The 20,257-nt window shown below is 37.5% G+C and overlaps 1 protein-coding gene across 1 annotated transcript in view; it reads right to left on the bottom strand.

Moving 5' to 3' along the window:
- LOC102493216 (vomeronasal type-2 receptor 26) overlaps positions 1-19,900 on the bottom strand; it is a 46,732-nt gene extending 26,832 nt beyond the window's left edge. Inside the window, exons 1-5 of the mRNA XM_014593381.1 lie at positions 19,755-19,900; positions 18,550-18,685; positions 16,475-16,656; positions 3,371-3,662; positions 1,494-1,880 (exon numbers count right to left, since the gene is read on the bottom strand). Coding sequence (XP_014448867.1) covers positions 1,494-1,880; positions 3,371-3,662; positions 16,475-16,656; positions 18,550-18,685; positions 19,755-19,900 — 1,143 coding nt within the window. The remainder of the gene's footprint in view (positions 1-1,493; positions 1,881-3,370; positions 3,663-16,474; positions 16,657-18,549; positions 18,686-19,754) is intronic.
- Positions 19,901-20,257: the final 357 nt, after the last annotated feature.

The raw sequence follows: 20,257 nt of genomic DNA, 5'->3' as shown, positions 1-20,257 counted from the left end.
CCTTCTCCTCCATTCTCCTCTTGAGATCTTGGGCACACACGCACATGTGCCTGGCGTGAGTTTAAGGCACTGGGTCCAGGACTCGAACTGCAGACCACTATATGGGAGTTTAGCGACAAAGCCATTACGCTAACTGCTGGTCCTGGTATTTAATTCTTTATTTTTTTAAGAATAGAAATATCTAAATATTCCTTTATCCCAGGATAGGCATCTTGACAAAATTATCTGCTTTTCACCGTTAAATTTCCTCGAAGTGCCAGTCAATGTTGTTATTAGTAGTACAAATGGAAATCCCATGGTAAACTAAGCTTTCTGATGATGACAATTTTTCATATAAATTAACTTGTCTTGATCAACAAAATTGACTAAAATATTTGTCCCCTGTGAATAAATATATTTTATACATAAAGTTTGGATTTAGATATGTTTAGTTTAAAATGCAAACTTATTTGTAAACCAGTTAGTATAGCCTGAGCTTATAGGCATTGTAAGTAGTTTTGTGTTTTAACACCAAACCAGAGTATGCTCTCAGACATTTTTAAAAATATATTTTAAGTACACTTAAGTCTGAAATAAGTTCTTTCCATGGATCATTTTAAGATATGATGTAAAATCTGTTTCTGTTCTCAGTATAACTATTACATAGAGTGGATAGGGTACAGTATATACCTCAGTAAAGATAAAATAGCTGGAGGCAAATATAATCATTATGTCAATATTTATTGACAGTGGATGCATTTTTAGGAAATATATATGTAGATTTGGTCAATTTTTTACCTCTCTGTGTTTCATCAAGTCTTGTCTTATATACTTTATGGTATTTCATTCTGCATTAAGAAATATTTATCTGAGATAGCTAAGTATCTTAAAATTCAACCCCCAATGGCAGAATTCTCTTAATAGATATAACACACATCTATGTAATACAAAAAGAAAAAATTTTCCATTTTACTTGATCCTATTAATCTTGAGAAGCAAGATGATCATGATGTGTAGTTGAATAAAATACTTCCAAATGTATCAGGTGTCCAGTGTGTATGATGGTTGTGGAGAATATTGACCTGCCAGGGAAGAAACATAGGCTGGTCTGCATCTTCTGGAGACCCCATTACTATTTTCTTCAAGACCGTCTTATGGAGGACTTGGGCCATCATATACACAGCATGACAGATTAAAAAGCTGAACTCGGAAATGGTCATAATGTTGAAATCAAATGGCATAAACTCTAAGGAAGAGTTTGGTGCACAGTGTCTAATTTTGCCACATAGTGATAGATCAACTGAGCAGTTAAGAAAGGAAGTCCATAATTCATGTAAATAAAAGTCTTCTGGGTATTGGAAAGGGCTGACTGTCTTGAGAAATTGTTTAAAGCCAGGAATTTTCCTTTCCTGCTTTGAAAATAAGAGGCTTCCATGGAAAAGGTATGGCTGGTTCAATTTGACATAGAAAAGTCTTCTCCACCATAATGAGCTGAAATTTCTCAGGATCCACACCTTTCCCCAAATTAAATCGAATTCTTCTAAGATGGCCAGGTTCCAGACATTATTTTTCTCACCAATTATTATATACACATTTGCAGATGAAACTCTGATTCTGTGCCCATAATTGATGTTGTGGAATGTTTTGACACCTGTCCCAGAAGGGAGCATTTCTGTGAAGGCTACACAGATGTGCCTTTTTATCATCTCTGCATTTAGAACCTGAAGAAACTGCTCTTCTTTCATATCATCAGATACATAAAGTGCCACCCATGTCCAACCAAAATGCATCAACAACGAGATTATTCCCTGAGCCAGAGAGCTGTCATTGGTGGCCATCTGATAAACGGATGCAAACTGGCTTTTATCACTTAGGGTGGAATCAAAAGGACCATATGTGACCTGGATAACAAAACGAATAACATGATTTTTTTTTTCTGCAGTGGGATTTGGTGTTTTCCCCTTCAACAATGGGGAGAGTATTCTCTACCTGATAAGACCACAGAATGAAATCTTGAGAGAAGAAAATCTGCTGCAAAGATCAACCTGTTCTGTCATTCCAGGCTCTAGAAGACCATGTTTCTCAGTCCCATTTCTTTTAGAAATAGACATATGAATATTCTGGGCCAATATAATTATTCCCTGAACAAATCAAAATTATAACATTCAATAAACCCTTCATGGGGACCAGCAGTTAGCATAATGGCTATGTCGCTGGACTCCCACGTAGTTGACTACGGTTCACGTCCCAGACCCGGTGGCTTAAAACTCACGCCGGGCACGTGTGCGTGCGTGCCCAAGATCCTGAGAGGAGAATGGAGGAGAAGGGATTGCAGTGTGGCCATCCCCCCGGGGGGTGATTTCTCACTTTCTGTCCCTCTGTCTCTCTCTGTCTGGCGAGTGCACGCGCCCTATAGCGAAAATCTCTCCAATAAATAAATAAATAAATAAATAAACCCTTCATATTCTACAGCTGAAAATAAAGATTACATAAACTTTATAAAGATGATGTAAAAAAAAAAATGGTAAGTCTGCCCTCCTGGGTTCATGTGACATGTACATCAGAAGCTTCCTTGCCTGGCATGCAATGTTAAATATAAATTTTGGGGGAAAAAATCTTTATTATTGATCGTTTGACACTGAAAATTTATCATGAAACATAACCTCTGTGTTTTAAAAAGATACAACCACTTATTCTCTCTGATATTTTTAAAATACAAATTTTCTAGGACCACTTCCTATGAGTGAATGGTATCTCTGTTTCTCAGTAATAAATTCTGAATGCTGCTTTTGGAAAGAGTCCCTGGAAAGAACTTGTAAGGTATAGAGTTTTAATGTGGAGAGTGATTGCGAAATGCATCTCAGTTCCAGTGACCCAACTGGTTGGTTGTAAGGAAGGACTAAGTAAGCTGGTAAGGCAAAGCAGATATAACTGAGCCATAGTCAATGTGGGGACCTCCAGAGCTGGAATGTGCCATCATATTTGTCTCAAATGATAAGTAGATGCAAAGGTATTAACACCTTTACAATTGTCATTGTCCTCTGAATGCCTCCAGATAATGTCGTATCTCAAGATGGGGCTGATCTCTGTGCTGTGTACATTTCCTAAGAGGCCCACATCATTGAGTTTTCAGCAAGCATTAGTCACAACAGTGGGGGTTGAAAATATTGACCATGGGCTGTAATCTGAATGGAGCCTCACAGATTCCACTGCCCTGTCTCTTTCTCATTTTATACTATGAATAATCCCACGACCCAGGAAATTCACTGTGATCTATTTCTAACTCTCTAAGAATGTGAACACACAGCTTCCATATTTTCTTTGCTAACATGTGGGAAAATCAGATTAGGAGAGATTTAAACACCATTTTGTAACCCAACAAACCACTTACCTGTGGGATTTTGTAGAGTTCCAGTAGGGTTCCAATTTGTGCTGAAAATACTGGAATGTTTCCTGCAATGATGGCAACAAATTTCTGCTGCGCCTCACAGTTATAGTTAGGCAGAGTCTGATTCACTCCAGAAAGCAAAAGTAGAGCACTCTCTAAGGTCCTTTGGTGGTCAGGAAATGCATTGTAGATATCAAAACCAAGGGAAATGTTGGGGAGCAGATAGGGGCTTTTGTTGATTTCTTCAATAGCAAAGAGAAAGGCCAATACAAAATGGTAGTTTTCCCAATAGTACCTAATCACAGAGGACAGCTTTAAGAAATATGGTCATGTGATTGAGGATGAACTTCTCAGTAAAACCAAGGCACAGAAAGGATTAAACTTTAGTTGCTACTCAGAGATTCTTCTTCACTGGTATATGGAGCAGTGTGAGTAAAGTTCCTAAACCCCTGCAGGACTCTAAAATAGCCTTTGTCCGCTGTTTGAACAAGTTGTGTTCAAACAACCAAAAATAATTTTGAGAGCACTGTGAATGGAATGAGGTCTCTTTTACCTAGAAAATGATGTTGTTAACGGGACAGAGTTGATTTAAAAAAGAATTCTCTTATTTTAGAGAGCGATTTTTTTTGCTATAAGATGTGAGTGCTCACTGGAGAATCAGAGATATACAGAGAGACAGAAACCAAGAAATCACACCCAGTAAGGGAAACTGAGGCAGGGCCATTCTTTGACTTCAGCTTCAGTTCCAGCACCAGCCCAGCTCCCCCAACATCAGGGCGCCCCTTCTCTCTGAGAGAAAGGTGGGCTACTTTTTTCCCCTTCTTTCTTTTGCTAATTCTTTACTTCCCTTTACCCCATTGGGTCACTCAGAGATAACAAACAGAGCCCACTTCCAACTGCAGTCCCCTGCCAAAATTGTGCACCATGCACAAGTGCGATACATGACTTTTTCTCTATTCCTCTTTCATATTCTTTTACTTCCCTCTAATATTGTCATCTTCTCCTCATCCTCCACCCACCTAGAGCATCTAGACAGGTCTAGACTCATAGTTTTTAAACATCCTAGTATTGGGAGGCTCCCTGGAATTTTCACTCTATACTGAACCACCTGCAAAAAAATGAGAAGCTGCTCTTCAGATACTTGAATATAAAACTCCTCCCTTAGAGACCACATTACTAAACAAACTAGAAGAGAGACTTAGGGACACAAGCAATCTACAGCAAAATGGAAGCTAACTTGTTCCAATGAAAGAAGCATTCTCAAAAAGTATCCCAAAGTGAATACATCACACAATGAGTAGAAGTCACAGAAGATCCTCAAGTTTGAGGGGGAAATCAGGAAATATGTCTCCATCAAAAGAACATGTGAAAGACTCTTATGAAACTATTAGAGATGAAGGCAGTAATACAGGACATCAAAAATTCTCTCAAAAGTATTAAAAGCCAATTAGACCATGCTGAAGAGCAAATTTCAGATGTCAGATAAAACCTCTCACCTAGAAAAAAATCTACCAAGAAGATAGAGAAAACAACAATTCAAAAAAGGATAATATATGAGAAATAATAGTTTCCATTAAACGACCAAACATCCTAATAATTGATATCTCAGAAAGTGAAGAAACTGATAAGGTCATGGAAAATCTGTTACATTAAAACTGTGAGATAACTGTGAGATAACTATGCAAGTCTAGGAAAGCACTCAAATATCCAGACCCAAGAAATACAAAGGCCTCAAATAGCATCAACTCAGGAAGATCCTCTCCATGGAGATACTGTCCAAAACCACCGATAATGACAAGATACTAAAATTGGCAAGAGAGAGAGGTCAAGTGACTTATAAAGGTCATTCCATCAAGCTAACAGCAGAGCTTTCAATGGAAACAATGAAAGCAAGGAAAAAGTGGGAAAACATATTGACAGTGCTGAGAAACAATTACAACCAAGATTATTATATCCAGCAAGATTATCCTTCATATGGGGAAAAAAAAAAAAAAAAAAAAAAACAAGATTAAAATCTTCTCAGATGAAGAAAACCCAAAAGAATTTGCCAGCACCAAACCAGCTCTTTAAGAAACTCTGAAGAGAGTTCTGTTTTAGAAAAACTAAAAAGTGAACAACCAGACACAAGGGAATAAAAGACAATCAAGACAATGGCCAACTTAAAGGTGGGTACAAGTCAATATATTGATAATAACATTGATTATTAATGGATTAAATTCTCTAATCGAGAGACACAAACAGGCTGGCTGGATGAAAAAACAGAAGCTCTCCATCTGTTGTCAACAAGAAACACATCTCATGGATAAAGACATACATACACTAAAAGTGAAGGGCTGAAAAAAGACTTTCCATGCAAATGGAAACAAAAAAAGGGCTGGAGTCATGATACTAATTTCTCACAAAATAGACCTTAAACCAAGAACTACAAAGACACAAAGAATGACATTATATAGTAGTAAAAGGGTGAATCCATCAAGAAGGTATACACTTTTTTTTTTTTTGGAAAGGTTTTTGCTATAGGGTACATGCGCTCACCAGACAGAGACAGAAAGCGAGAAATCACCCCCCTCCATTCTCCTCTCGGGATCTTGGGCACGCACGCACACACACCCGGCATGAGTTTTAAGCCACCGGGTCCAGGACGCAAACCACAATCAACTACATGGGAGTCCAGCGACATAGCCATTATGCTAACTGCTGGTCCCACGCTTTTAAATATCTATGCACCTAACTCAGGAACACCCAAACATGGTAAGAAAAAAAAAAAAACAAAAAACCTGTTAGATCTAAAAGAAAAAAACCTGTTAGATCCAAATAGACGGCAACACATTAATTGCTGGAGACCTCAACACCCCATTATCACCTTTGGACAGATCATCTAGACAAAAAATAAGCAAAGAAGTAAAGGAACTAAATGATACAATAAAACAAATGAATTTAATAAGCATCTATAGAATCTTCCACACAAAAGCTATGAGATACACTTTTTTTCTCACGGGCGGATGGAGCCTTTATGAACATTGACCACATGATAGGGCACAATGCAAGCCTGTACAAATTGAAAGACATAGAAACTATATCCTGCATGTTCTCTGACCATGATGGAATTAAACTTCAGATAATTTCAAGAAAAATACTCAAAAATACATTAATACATGGTAACTAAATAACCTACTCTTGAATGACTTCACAACAACTGAAAAAATAAAGACTAAAATCAAAAGATTCATGGAAGCCAATGAAAATGAAGACACGAGTTTCCATAATCTTTGGGACACTGCTAAAGCAGTCATAAGAGGAAAGTACATAGCAATTAGTGCACATAAGAGGAAGATGGAAAGAAGGCAAATAGACCACCTAATGTCATGCCTCAGAGAAATGGAAAAGCAACAGCAAAAAAAATCCAAAAACAACAGGAAGCAGAAATAATAAAAATCTGAGCATAAATAAACAAAATACAGAACAATAAACTATACAGAAAATAAACAAAAGTAAAATCTGGTTCTTTGAAAAGATAAACAAAATTGATACATGGCTAGCTAATTGAGAAGAGAGAAACAAACAAGGTAAATCAAATTCATAATGAAGCAGGCAATATAACAACAGAGAAAATAGAAATACAAAATATCATTAGAGAATACTATGAAAAACTATTTGCCAAATCTGGAAGAGATGGACAAATTCAATCTACCAAGATTGAGCCAGGAGGATATAGAACATCTGAATAAGCCCATAACAAGTCAGGAGATTGAATCAATAATAAATAACCTCCAACAAAGAAAAGTCCTGGTCCTGATGGCTTCCCCCCTGAATTTTATAAAACTTTTAAAGAATAGTTAATCCCCATACTGCTCAAGTTATTTCTAAAGATCCCAAAGGGTGGAACTCTCCCAAATTCATGCTATGAAGCCTCCATCACACCCTTATTGTTAAAACAGACAAGGACAAAACAAGGAAGGAAAACTATAGACCAATATATCTTATGAATATAAATGAAAAATTCTCAACAAGATTTTAGAAATCATATCCAACAACATATAAAAGAGAGTATGCATCACGACCAGGTAGGCTTTATTTCAGGGATGCAAGAATGGTTCAACATACCCATAAACATAGTGCACCATATTAACAGAAAGAAAGATAAAAACCATATGATCATATCGAATGATGCAGAGAAAGCATTTGATAAGATACAACATCCCTTCACGATTGAGAATCTCAGCAAAATCAGCAGAAAAGGATCATTCCTCAACACAATAAAAGCTATATTATCTGTTGAAGCTATTTCGTAGTTTTATCAACAGTACTAGGGAGAAATGTTCACCAGTTGAAATTTCCATTTTGTAAGACAAATAATAATGTGATTGAATGTATCAAAGAAAATGAAATGAAAAAAATAAATTTATTAAAAAATAAATAAATAAAAAGCTATCTATGAGCCCATAGATAACATCATCCTGAATGGGGAAAACCTGAAAGCTTTTCTGCTAAAAATTGGTACAAGACAAGAATGCTCACTTTCTTCAACCTTTTTCAACATAGTACTAGATGTCCTCACAAATGCAATCAGAAAAGAGAATAAAATAAAAGACATTCAAATAAGAAAAGAGGTGAATTTATGTCTATTTGCAAATGACTTGATTGTATACATAAAAGACTCAATAATATCCACAAAAAATTCCTGCAAGTAATAAATGAATACAGTAAAGTTGCAGGATATAAAATCAACATACAGAAATCTATAGCATTTCTATATAGGAATAGCAGGCAAATAGAATAGAAGAAAGATAAGAGATAGAGAGAGAGAGAGAACTGAAGAAAGTAATTCCATTTACCATAGCCACAAAAACTATAAAACACCTAGGAATAAATCTAACCAAAGAAATTAAAGACCTCCACAAGGAAAACTATGAAAAACTTTAAAAAGTGACATTGAGAATGACACAAAAAAGTGGAAAGATATACCATGTTCCTGAATTGGAAGAGTTAATGTAATCAAAATGGCAATTCTACCCAAATTAATCTACATATTTAACTAAATCCTAATCAAAGTACCAGACACATTCTTCACAGATTTACAAAAGACAATCATACAATTTGTCTGGAATTTTAAAAGATCATGTATTTCCAAAACAATCTTGCTCAAGAAGAGTGGAATGGGCAGCATCTCACTCCCTGACCCCCAAGTAAACCGTAAAGGTGATCATCGAAACAGCATTGTATTGGCACAGAAACCAGACAGGTGGGCCAATGGTAGAGTATAGAGACCCCAGAAACAAACTCCTGAACATATAGCCAATTGATTTTTGAAAAAGGGTACCAGTAAATCCACTGGGAAAAGGAAACCTTAACAAGTGGTCCTGGGAAATCTGGATATCCATCTGCAGAAAGATGATTCTGAACTCCTACCTCTCACCCTGGACAAAAGTTTATGCAAAGTGGATCACACATCTAAACTTAAGACCTCAAAGTATAAAACTAGTGGGAACCAGCAGTTAGCGTAATGGCTATGTCGCTGGACTCCCACATAGTCGATTGCGGTTCGTGTCCCGGACCCAGTGGCTTAAAACACGCTGGGCACGTGTGTGTGCATGCCCAAGATCCTGAGAGGAGAATGGAGGAGAAGGGATTGTGGCGTGGCCATCCCCCCTGGGGGGTAATTTCTCACTTTCTGTCTCTATGTCTCTCTCTCTCTGTCTGGCGAGCGCACGTGCCCTATAGCGAAAACCTCTTAAAAAAAAAAAAAAAACTCACACCGGGCACGTGTGTGTGCATGCCCAAGATCTTGAGAGGAGAATAGAGGAGAAGGGATTGTGGTGTGACCATTCCCCCTGGGGGGTGATTTCTCAAGTCTCTATGTCTCTGTCTGTCTGGCGAGCGCACGCGCCTATAGCAAAAAACCTCTCAACAAACAAACAAACAAACAAAAAACAAAAAAAACCCCAAAAAAGTATAAAACTAGTGATGGAAAACACTGGGGAAACTGAGAGATATTGGGGTAGGCAAAGATTTCTTAAATAAGACCCCAAAACACAGTCAATAATCTGAAAAATAGACATGTGGGATTACATCAGATTAAGAAGTTTATGCATATAAAAAGACACAGTAATTAGTGTGAATTGACAGCCCTCAGAATGAGAAAATATTTTTGTAAACTATACTGCAGATAAGAGCTTGAAATCAGAAAACACAGAGATCTCAAGAAACTTTTCAGATAAAAGATGATCAACCCAGTTAGAACATCAGAGAATGAGTTAGGAAAACGACTCTCTAAGGAAGACATATGAATTGCCAAAAGGCGTATGAAAAAATGTTAAATATCCCTTATTATAAAGGAGATGCAAATCAGAACCACAATGAAATTCCACCTAATCCCAGTCAGAATGACTAAGATTAAAAAAAAAAAAAGGTAAACCCTGGTGGGAGTGTGGTGAAAGGGGAACTCTCTTACACTGCTGGTGGGAATGTAAATTGGCCTAGCCACTGTGACGAACAATATGGAGATTCCTCAAAGATTTACAGATAGAACTACCTTATGATCCAGCAATCCCACTCCCTGGCATCTACCCAAAGAACAGAAAAATGCTTATTCAGAAAAGTGCACATTGATGCTTATTGCAACATTATTCACAATTGCTAATACATGGAAACCACCCAAATGTCCACGAACAGAGGAATAGATTGGAAAATTGTGGCACTTGCATTATACCACTTAGCCATAAAAAAACAAGAGCCTTGCTTTTGACAGAAAGTGGATGAATATGGAAGATTTACTGCTGAGTGTAGTAAGCCAGGCTATGAAGGAGAGACACTACATGTCTCCACTTTATATATACCAACTCCTCACGCTGTATGGCTGAAACTGAATGACTAGAAGATATAGAAACATCGAAGAGTTATAGATACTAGATACAGTGTAAGAAGAAGGTGGAAGAAGGAGGAGAGTCTGAGGAGAGATATTAAAGAGAAAAATAGAGATGCAAGGCATATACGGGACAAATAAATGAGCTGAAGTTATCTGTTGAAGATAACGTGTATAGTATTTCCAACTGGACTAGTGAGAAATGTAATCATACTGGAACATTCACTTCACAAGCTAAGTGACATATGTGGTGGAATGTATAAAAGAAACTGAAATAAATTTTTTTTTCCCATTGGGTGATACGTTTATTGAAAGGAAATCTTGCTTTATCCAGGAATTCTCTTACATGGAGGTAGTAGCTTCTCTTCCATATGACAACCCAAAACAACCAAACCATACCAAAAGCAGAAACCCAATAGAATAAGCCAAGTGGCATAGTACAATGATACTCAAAAGTAGGAAAAATAATTATAAAAGATATGATGATTGTCTCTACAGCATTGCATTTGGCCACATAATTGTTTTTACAGAAAATATTTTTTAAAAAAGAAAAACATCAACCCCTGGGGGATAGACATGCTACAGTACTTCCTCCTCCATTCTCTTGTTGAGATTTTGGGCAGGCATGCATATGAGTCTGGCATGCGTTTCAAGCTACTGGGTCCAAAACTTGAACCATGGTTGGTCATGTGGGAGTCCAGAAATGCAATGATTATACTATCTGTTGGCCCAAAAGAAGAGTTATTAATGTATGGAGAAGTTTGTTTTTTTTTTTTTTTTTTTTCTGGGAATGTAAATAAGGAATGCACAGATTTGTGCTGGCTTGTGGCATGGTGGTTGGAACAGCTGGATCCCACATGGCTGACTGTGCAGTTCAAGTCCCAGACACAGTGACTTGAGAAACACACCAGACATGTGTGCATACATGCCTAAAATCCTAAAAGAAAGAAAGAACGGAGGAGAGAGTATTGCATCATGACCTTCCTCCATGGGGAGTGCTTTCTCACTTTTCCTCTTTTCCTGTCTTTTTCTGGTGCACTCATGCCCTTTCTGGCAAACTGAAAAATAAGTTTACACATTGAACATTTAAAAAATTAAACGTAGGTCAATTATATCTGCATATATTTTTTAAATTTGAAGTAGTTTTAAGGTTTTTTTTAAATTAAGTGTGGAGTGGTTAATGCAATTTACATATACATCACCTCACATATTTAACACATTCTGTGAAGAGAACTTTACTAACACACTTCATTATTAATATTAAAATGCACAATTATGAGCTATATTCATCATTATTATATTCATCTTCATTCCTCATTTTTATACTCAACTTCATAAACTCTCCTACAATTAGGTGCATCCAATATGTCATCTTATTTCTCTTGATGTGCAGAAACCAATGATATAAGCATTGCTTATTTCGTCTATGCTCTGTAAACTTTAACTAGCACCAGGAACCAGCAGTTAGCGTAATGGCTATGTCGCTAGACTCCCACGTAGTCGACCACAGTTCGTGTCCTGGACCCGGTGGCTTAAAACTCACACCGGGCGCGTGTGCGTGCATGCCCAAGATCCCGAGAGGAGAATGGAGGAGAAGGGACTGTGGCGTGACCATCCCCCCTGGGGGGTGATTTCTCGCTTTCTGTCTCTATGTCTCTCTCTGTCTGTCTGGCGAGCGCACGTGCCCTATAGCAAAAAACCTCTCAAAAAAAAAAAAAAAAGAAAAAACTTTAGCACCGAACTTGTGAGTTTTCTATACTTTGTGGCAATTATCCTCCATAACATATTTATTGCAGGAACTTTAAGGTGACCTTTCTATAGTTTTCAATCCACTTATTATGTCAACTTTTATGAAGAATATTGTTAAAAATAAGTTTCCCTTTAAAAACTATCATTTTCTCAAATCTCCTACCTATATATCGACTATAGCAAGTTTCTTAACTCAAATTATTTCAAAAACATTATCTGAAATTAATTCTTATTTATAATTTCTCATTTTACACTTAAACATCCCTTGGTTTGGGGTCTTCAGATGGTACGTGGTTAAGGTGTTGGATTCCCACATGGCAGAACTCTCGTCTGATGGCTTGCTTTCTTAAATTCTCTCTCTCTCTCTGTCTCTTTCTCTCTCTCTCTCTTTCATCTTTCCCTGGTGAGCTCAAATGCCCTATCGCAAACTAAATATAATAAGTGATAAAGTTAAATAAATAATTTTAAAAATTCCTTGTTTTTAAAACTAATTATTTTATTTTACTTTATTCATTATTATTCTCTAATTTGACCTTTATTGTGATTTTAAATGTATCATGGAATCATTTTCTTTATATATCTCTGATTTTAAAGTTAAAAAAATATTTTTTTGCATAAAAAAAGAGTAATGTTCTGTCACATTTCCTTAAACACTTGATAGCTGTTTTTTCCCATATAGAGAATTGATTTAGTATTATCTAAATGAATTCAGTATACTAATCATGCTACTGTTAATTGCCCAAAGCCTAATTTTCTTTGCTTTGATTTGAATAAACAAAGAATGGCGACTTAATTTTTTCCTTAAACATTTTTATTTATTGGTTATCTTCCCTTATACAGAGAAATTTTAATTCATAACTGGAGTTCTCATAACAATTTTAGCGTTAAGTTGACTGACAGTTTTTTGCACACATGCATAATACTTAGTATGTTTTTAAAGCTGCTGGGATCAGGATTTGAACTGCCATCAGCCATGTAGAATGTGGTCCCTTAACCACTAAGGGGCCAGCCCTTACATAACCAAATGTGTATCAACTAATACTTGTAAAACTAACACAGTGTTATTTCATACTACCTATTGACCGGTCACAAATATCAGTCTGAGGTGTTCTTAAGCAGTCACACTTCTGGTGTACCTTGGGAAATGTTTGCTGTTGATACCTATAAGTCCAAGCCTAGATCTTACTATGGTCAAATCCTCACCCCACAGCTTGAAAAACATTTTGGGCACATGTGTGCATGTTACCAGGATCCTTACAAAAATAGAGATGGAGGAAAGAAAATAATGGTATGTAAGATGAAGCTCCATTGGAGGATACTTAATCAGTCTGTCTCTTTTTGGCACATATACATAATCTCCAGTATTAATATTATAAATACTCAGAATATAAGACAGCCAGCCTCTTAGCCTGGTGAATAAGGGAACTAGATCTCACATGGCCAACTGAGTGGTTTGCATCTTTACCCTTGCAGCTTAAAAAACGCACCAGGCATATGTGTGTGTTTGCCCAAAGTCCAAGTAAAATTGTGTAATGTTAGAGAAGAAATTGTGGCATGACCATATCCCATTGAGGGCTGCTTTCTCCCTCTCGCTCTGTTTGTCTGCGGCAAGCGAATGTGCCCTCTGTGGTGTGTGTGTGTGTGTGTGTGTGTGTATGTATGTGTGTGTATAAAATTTAAACAGGGCACATTAAACTGTCAGTAAGTCATTCTTCATAAATTATTATAGTCCAATAAATTAACAACCAAAATGGTGTAATCAAATGAGTTTTGCTTTTAACTTAATACAAAAAGGATGTGCACAAGAGAGAATAAAATGAGGCAATTATTAGAATCAAATAAAAGAAAAATCAGAATAAAAGGGCAGAAAAGTAACAGTATATTTAAAATAGGCTGGAAAATAATATAATACACAGAAATGGTCAAAGTTGGTCACAGAAAATTTATTTTAGGACAGATATCTCCAACAGAAAGATTCACTCATGATTTAAGATAACTAATTAGATCTCTACTTCTGATATATGTCCCTTTTACTTCTCATGTTAGTTTAGAATATATAAATTTAGGATGTTCAAAGTTCAATCTACAAAGACAATTCCACAGGGAGATAGAATAGTTTTTTTCAGTAAATGATGCTGACAAAGATAGATACTTGCAAAATAACAATTTAAGAATCTATACATAACATCATGTAAAAAATAAACTTAAAGTTGATAATAAACATAAATTCAATAGCAAAAGCCACAAACAATTTAGATAAATAAATACAGGAATAAATATTTTAAGGACTTTGGGTCAATCAATGTTTTTCAGCGATACTGAAGTATAATCCATAAATGGGAAAAATAGATACGTTGGACAATGTTCAAAGTAAAATGTTTTGTTCTTTCTTATACACAAGACAATTCTCAAATTCCACCCAAAGATCAGAAATCCCAATATCACCTTTCTCCAGTACAAGGTCACAAGTTTTAAACAACCCCAGACAAAATTGTTAAGGATAGAGAGACCCTTGTAAGAAACTTACATTTTGTCTGACCCTACTCTGGGCCCGCATGCATGTTGATGGAGTGAATGTTTTAGAAGCACATTCTGCTGTTGCAAACAAAAAGGATGCAGAGAACACAGGCCGTGTGCTGGCAAACCTTCTCATTAAGTAAAACTACAGTAACTTAGTTTTTATGTATGCATGTTACAGGGTTGCAAAAAGCCAAGATTTAATGCAACTTTTGCATTTTTCCTGGAGAAGTGACAAATCAGGGTCAGAGCTGATTCTGTGCTGTGGTGGTTAAAGGAACCATATCCCACATAACCAGTCACACAGTTTGAATTCCAGCCAGAATAGCTTGAAAAACAAGGTTGTTAATATAAAAACATAAGAAAATGAATAAATACAATGCTATAAAAAAATAGAAAGAATAACATGCTTGGGCATGTGCGTGTGCATGCCCCAAACCTGATAGATGAAAGATGAAGACATAAAGAAGGGATTACATGGGACCAGCAGTTAGTGTAATGGCTATGTCGCTGGACTCTCACGTGGTCGACCGCGGTTCACGTCCGGGACCCGGTGGCTTAAACTCATGCCAGGCACGTGTGCGTGCGTGCCCAAGATCCTGAGAGGAGAATGGAGGAGAAGGGATTGCAGTGTGGCCATCCCCCGTGGAGGGTGATTTCTCGCTTTGAATCTCTCTGTCTTTCTCTGTCTGTCTGGTGAGCACACGTGCCCTATAGCAAAAACCTCTCCAAAAAAAAAGGAAAAAAAAAAAAGAAGGGATTACAGCATGACTATACCCATTGAGGGGTTCTGTTCCCCTCTTTCTTTGTCTTTCTCTGGTGAGTGCACACAAAGGCAGATTTAAAAAAAATCATAGTGGAAGAGAAGAGCAATATTTCCTTTTGAAAAAGGATCTTTAACTATTTTTTAGTTTAATTTCATTATTATTACTAAAAGTTTTTCATATTTTATTGATTTACAAAATACCTTAAGCTAAAACAAAGCTAGAATCTAGTTACAAGTGCACTGTAATTTTCTTCTGAAACATTTGTAATTAATTAGTTCATTTGCATTCATTCCCTGAGCATTGTCACAGCATACAAAATGTGATCTCCCATCCAAAATACACGGCATAGTGGCTTAATCATACATGTTATCGTTAAGCTCTTGGGATCAGAATCCTAAATTCCTGACGGGATTGAATGAGTGACTTTTTTTGGGACATGGACCATATACTATAGCCATTCCAGCATTCATGGCTTCTCTGAAAGGCACATTTCTACAATGCCCCTGTATAGGCAGTGAGCACCTAGTGCTAGCCCCTTGATGCTAACACCAAATTCACATCAGGCAGTCAGTGCCTCAGTATGCATGTGAACGTCACGTATATACTCCTTGGCTATAAAAGGGACTGAGGTGCCAACATTTTCACTCATTCTGAGCCTCCTAATGACTGACCATGTGGATAGTGCTGATGCAGCGGACAACAGACTAGATCAATTTATCTCCTCTTTGGAAATGGGTTGGGAGAGATTTAAAAAGGGAAAAAGAAGGCTAATAAAAGAATAACAAGGCATGTACCAGCAGTTAGCGTAATGGCTATGTCGCTGGACTCCCACGTAGTCGACCACGGTTCGAGTCCCGGACCCGGTGGCTTAAACTCACGCCGGGTGCGTGTGCGTGCGTGCCCAAAATCCCGAGAGGAGAATGGAGGAGAAGGGATTGTGGTGTGGCCATCCCCCCTGGGGGATGATTTCTTGCTTTCTGTCTCTCTGTCTCTCTCTGTCTGTCTGGCGAGCGCACGCGCCCTATAGTAAAAACCCCAAAAAAAAAAAAAAAAAAAAAACAAGCCAGAACACCCTGAATCCACTTTCCCGCCTCCCTGCCATTGTTGTGCACAGTTTTTATTATTTTCAAGTGGGGTTAATCACATGCTCACTCAAACCTATACTCATACACAGCAATAAAGGCGTTTACATAAATAAAAAGGGGGACTTACTCACGTGTCAGGGTTTTACTTGGCTCCATCAAAAAAGGTTGCTGGTGTGTGGATTCTTCATCTCTGAAGTCATAAAGAGGAAAAAAAAAACTCAGCACCAGGTCCCCATCTCTGTAGACACTGCGCTTCGGGTATTTATTACAGCTCTCACGTATCAGTTCACATTCAGTCTGTAAGTTTTCCTTAAGTAGAAAGCAAGAAAGAAAAAAGAATAACATGTCAGGGCCTGCCCAACACAGAGACAAAGCTCTATGTGTGTACTGATCTGAGAAGACTGTAGAATTGGATCATGTGTATAAGCTCAGCACTTTGCAGAGAGCTTTGTGGAGAGCACAGAGGTCTCTCCCTGTCACTGGATGCTTTTAGTCTGTACAAAGTGTGTGGCAGACTGGCATGACAGGCAAGGGCACAAATAGGAGAACCATAAAGGCATTTCTAAGGAGTCATGGTGCTGAGACTGACCCTTAGTGTCACTGTGACCTGAGATGCTCTGGCTTCCCTTTCTTTATACTGTATCATTCAGTCCCATCCAGGAGCTCTGGGGTTCTCCATGCCCTGGGGCTCTGCACCTGTCACCCTGTGTTCTTGTGAAAAACAATTTCTTTCTCACATGGCCTCTGGGATTTCATCATGGCCCAGCAAGGCCTTGGGGACCATGCCATCCTGAGACAATGAGCTCTGTCATTTTATGCCAAGAGAGGCCAATAGTTGGCATCAGAAACATTCCTAGTGATATTGATGCAATTGAAAAAACCCTGATATTAAAGTCAAGGAAGCACCTACTAGCATAATTCTATATGCTATTTTAGCAAGAAAGGGAAGGGTTCATGTCCATCATTGATCACTTCCTCTGCAATGTAAAGAAGAACGTCATTACGATGCCCCAGATCATTCCTAATTCTGCAACACCATCTGCAGAGAAATGGGCCTTACGATTTACAAAAGAGGAGATCATGTTATGGAGAAGATTACATTACCCTTGAACCTCAAACTCGAGAAAATTAAGCCACTTACTCCTTAGATTCATGTCCCATGTGCTGTCCTTTGATCGTTCAGTCACTGAGTCCTCATAATTCCATGGTTTAATGTGTGATAATTAAAATAAAAAACTTCTTGGAACCAGCAGTTGGCACAATGGCTTTGTAGCTGGACTTCCATGTTGCTGACTGCAGTTCGAGTCCCGAACTCAGTGGTTTAAACTCACACCGGGCGCGTGTGCGTGTGTGCACAAGATCCTGAGAGAACGGAGAAGGGATTGTGATGTGGCCATCCCCCCTGGGGGGTGATTTCTCGCTTTCTGTCTCTCTGTCTCTCTCTGTCTTTCTGGCGAGTGCAAGCACCGTATAGCAAAAACTTCTCAAAAAAAAAAAATTCTTGATTCGCTGTATATCTTACTGTCACATGGCTTTCTTCTTCCAGTCTTTATGGAAACTTTTCTTGATAAAATTTTCTAGCATGTATGTTTATCATGTATGTATTTATATTTCTAATATTTTTACAATAAAATTCATACATTTATAATATAATAGTATACAACAAAACTTTTTTTTTTTGAGTAACCTTAAATTTTCTTTTATGTAACCTTAAAGTTTTTTTTAAGGACTATGTAAAATTGTACCAGAGAGAGAGCAAGCAAGGAGGCTGTCAAGTCTGGGATTTGAACTCCTTTCATCCATGTGGGTGCCCAGTATCTTAACCATCATATCACCTGCCAGCCCTCTTAACTTTTATTTTTTATAAGCAATTTGACTTGTCATTTAATTTTTACAATTTTCTTATTAAGATCTGTGGATTATAAACTGTATGGTTTATAAACATTGGCTGAGTCAATATACAATATATTCATAATGGGAAAGTTCATTTGGTGTGCTGTAATGACACACAGTGATTGAATGTTAAAAATTGAAATAAAAAAACATTTTATGATTGTGTAAAAATTAATAGGTCTCTGGGGGGGGGGAGCATGCAAAAAATACATTACAATGGTGTACCTGTTAAGTACCACTTGCTCTTTAAATTTTTTACTTTTTTTTTTTTCATGACAGACAGATTGGTATCATATTGAGTTAGCTCACTGTAATTCTCTGCCAGTCCTGTAGCCAGTCAGGATTATGCATGGACCCTACAAACTGAAGTAGATTCTGGATGCAAATAAAAGCCTTCCCATATGGCTTCCAGAATTGTGCAGCAGTGTTCTTAGTACCTGTGCTACTGAGAATGAATGAGGTGTCTATTATTAATGATTGAAAAAAGGGTAAAATATGTGACTATATTAAGAAAAAAGGCTTTAAATATACTCCATATTTTTATTTAATCTTTACATTTTCTAACAAATATATTTGAGAAAAACAAAATTGGAAATATAGCAAGCCAACATTTGAAAATGCTGCAGAACATAGAACATTGAAGACATTTAACTCTTTCACAGGTTTTCTTTAAAAAATACATAAAGTATATCAAATCAATATTATTTAACACATCACAGAACTAAAAAGAACAAAATAAACTAAAAGCAAACAGGAACAAAGATAATAAGATTAAAATGGATATAAATAAGAGATGTAAAAATCATAAAGAGCATTAATGTAACAATTAGCTGTTTTTTTATTAACGATATCAATAAACTGATAAAACTTTATATAGGCCATCCTAGAAAGCAGAAGATACAAATGAATATGTCAGTTATGGAAATAAAGACATTATTACGGACCATAACAAAATAAAATATTGTAGGAGAACACAATGTCTAATAAGTAAAGAATAACAAATACGATTTAACAGTTAATATCCCAGTGTCAGAAATAGCGATTAATCTGAAATAGCATTCATATTTGCAGTGCTAAAAGCAGGGGACGGTGGGAACAGCAGTTGGCATAATGGCTATGTTGCTGCACTCCCATGTAGTCTACCATGGTTCGAGTCCTTGAAAAAGTGGCTTAAACTCATGCAGGGTGTGTGTGCGTGCATGCCCATCCCAAGATGAGAATGGAGGAGAAGGGATTGAGGCATGACCCTCACCCCTGGGGGATGGTGATTTCTTACTTAATGTCTCTATCTTTCTGGCAAGTGCACGTGCCCTATAGGAAAAACCTCTTCAAAAAAGGAAAAAAGCAGATGAAAGTTAATTTTCTGCAAGTACTGTTTTAAAAGAAAGTGAATATTGGCTCCTCCTTGCCCCATCTGGAAACCTGTTCAAGCCTGCGGCATTGCTGGACACCAGGCTGCCTCTGGTTGCAGGCCCTAACAGCCAGGACCTGGGGCCCATCCCCACCCTACTCACCTCTGAACTTCAGGTTTGTTTCTTGGGCTTTTAGATAAAATTGCGGCCGTCCCTACTTCCTCTGGATACCGATTCAAGCTAGCAGCATTGCCAGACACCAAGGTGCCTGTAGCTGCAGGCCTTAAAGGCTGGGACCCTTCTCTCATCCATCCCCCACCACTTGCCTTTGGAGTCTCAAAACTTTGGTGTTTTTAATAATGCATGGGGGATGTTTTCTTTGATCCTGAGGTAAAGCTCATTACCTCAGTTGGAGGCTCACCACTCTTTAGAAACAGGGAAGACTTTGAGTCACCCAGGATGAGTGACAACAGTTCAAGGTACTGGTGAACAATATAGCGGCAGAGCAGAAGAGAGATCACCAATTTTCTCCTTTTGCACACTTTTGAACATTCAGAGGTACCTTGAATAAGTTAGGAAGGAAGGTCTATGTCACCACATGACTAATAACAATCTCAGAGGCTCAAGAAATATGAGCAACCAACAAAATGTCTCTCCCCAAAAGA

Source organism: Tupaia chinensis, unplaced genomic scaffold, assembly GCF_000334495.1.
Source record: "Tupaia chinensis unplaced genomic scaffold, TupChi_1.0 Scaffold140464_1, whole genome shotgun sequence".
NCBI lineage: Eukaryota > Metazoa > Chordata > Mammalia > Scandentia > Tupaiidae > Tupaia > Tupaia belangeri.
This window is presented reverse-complemented; position numbering and strand designations above follow the sequence as displayed.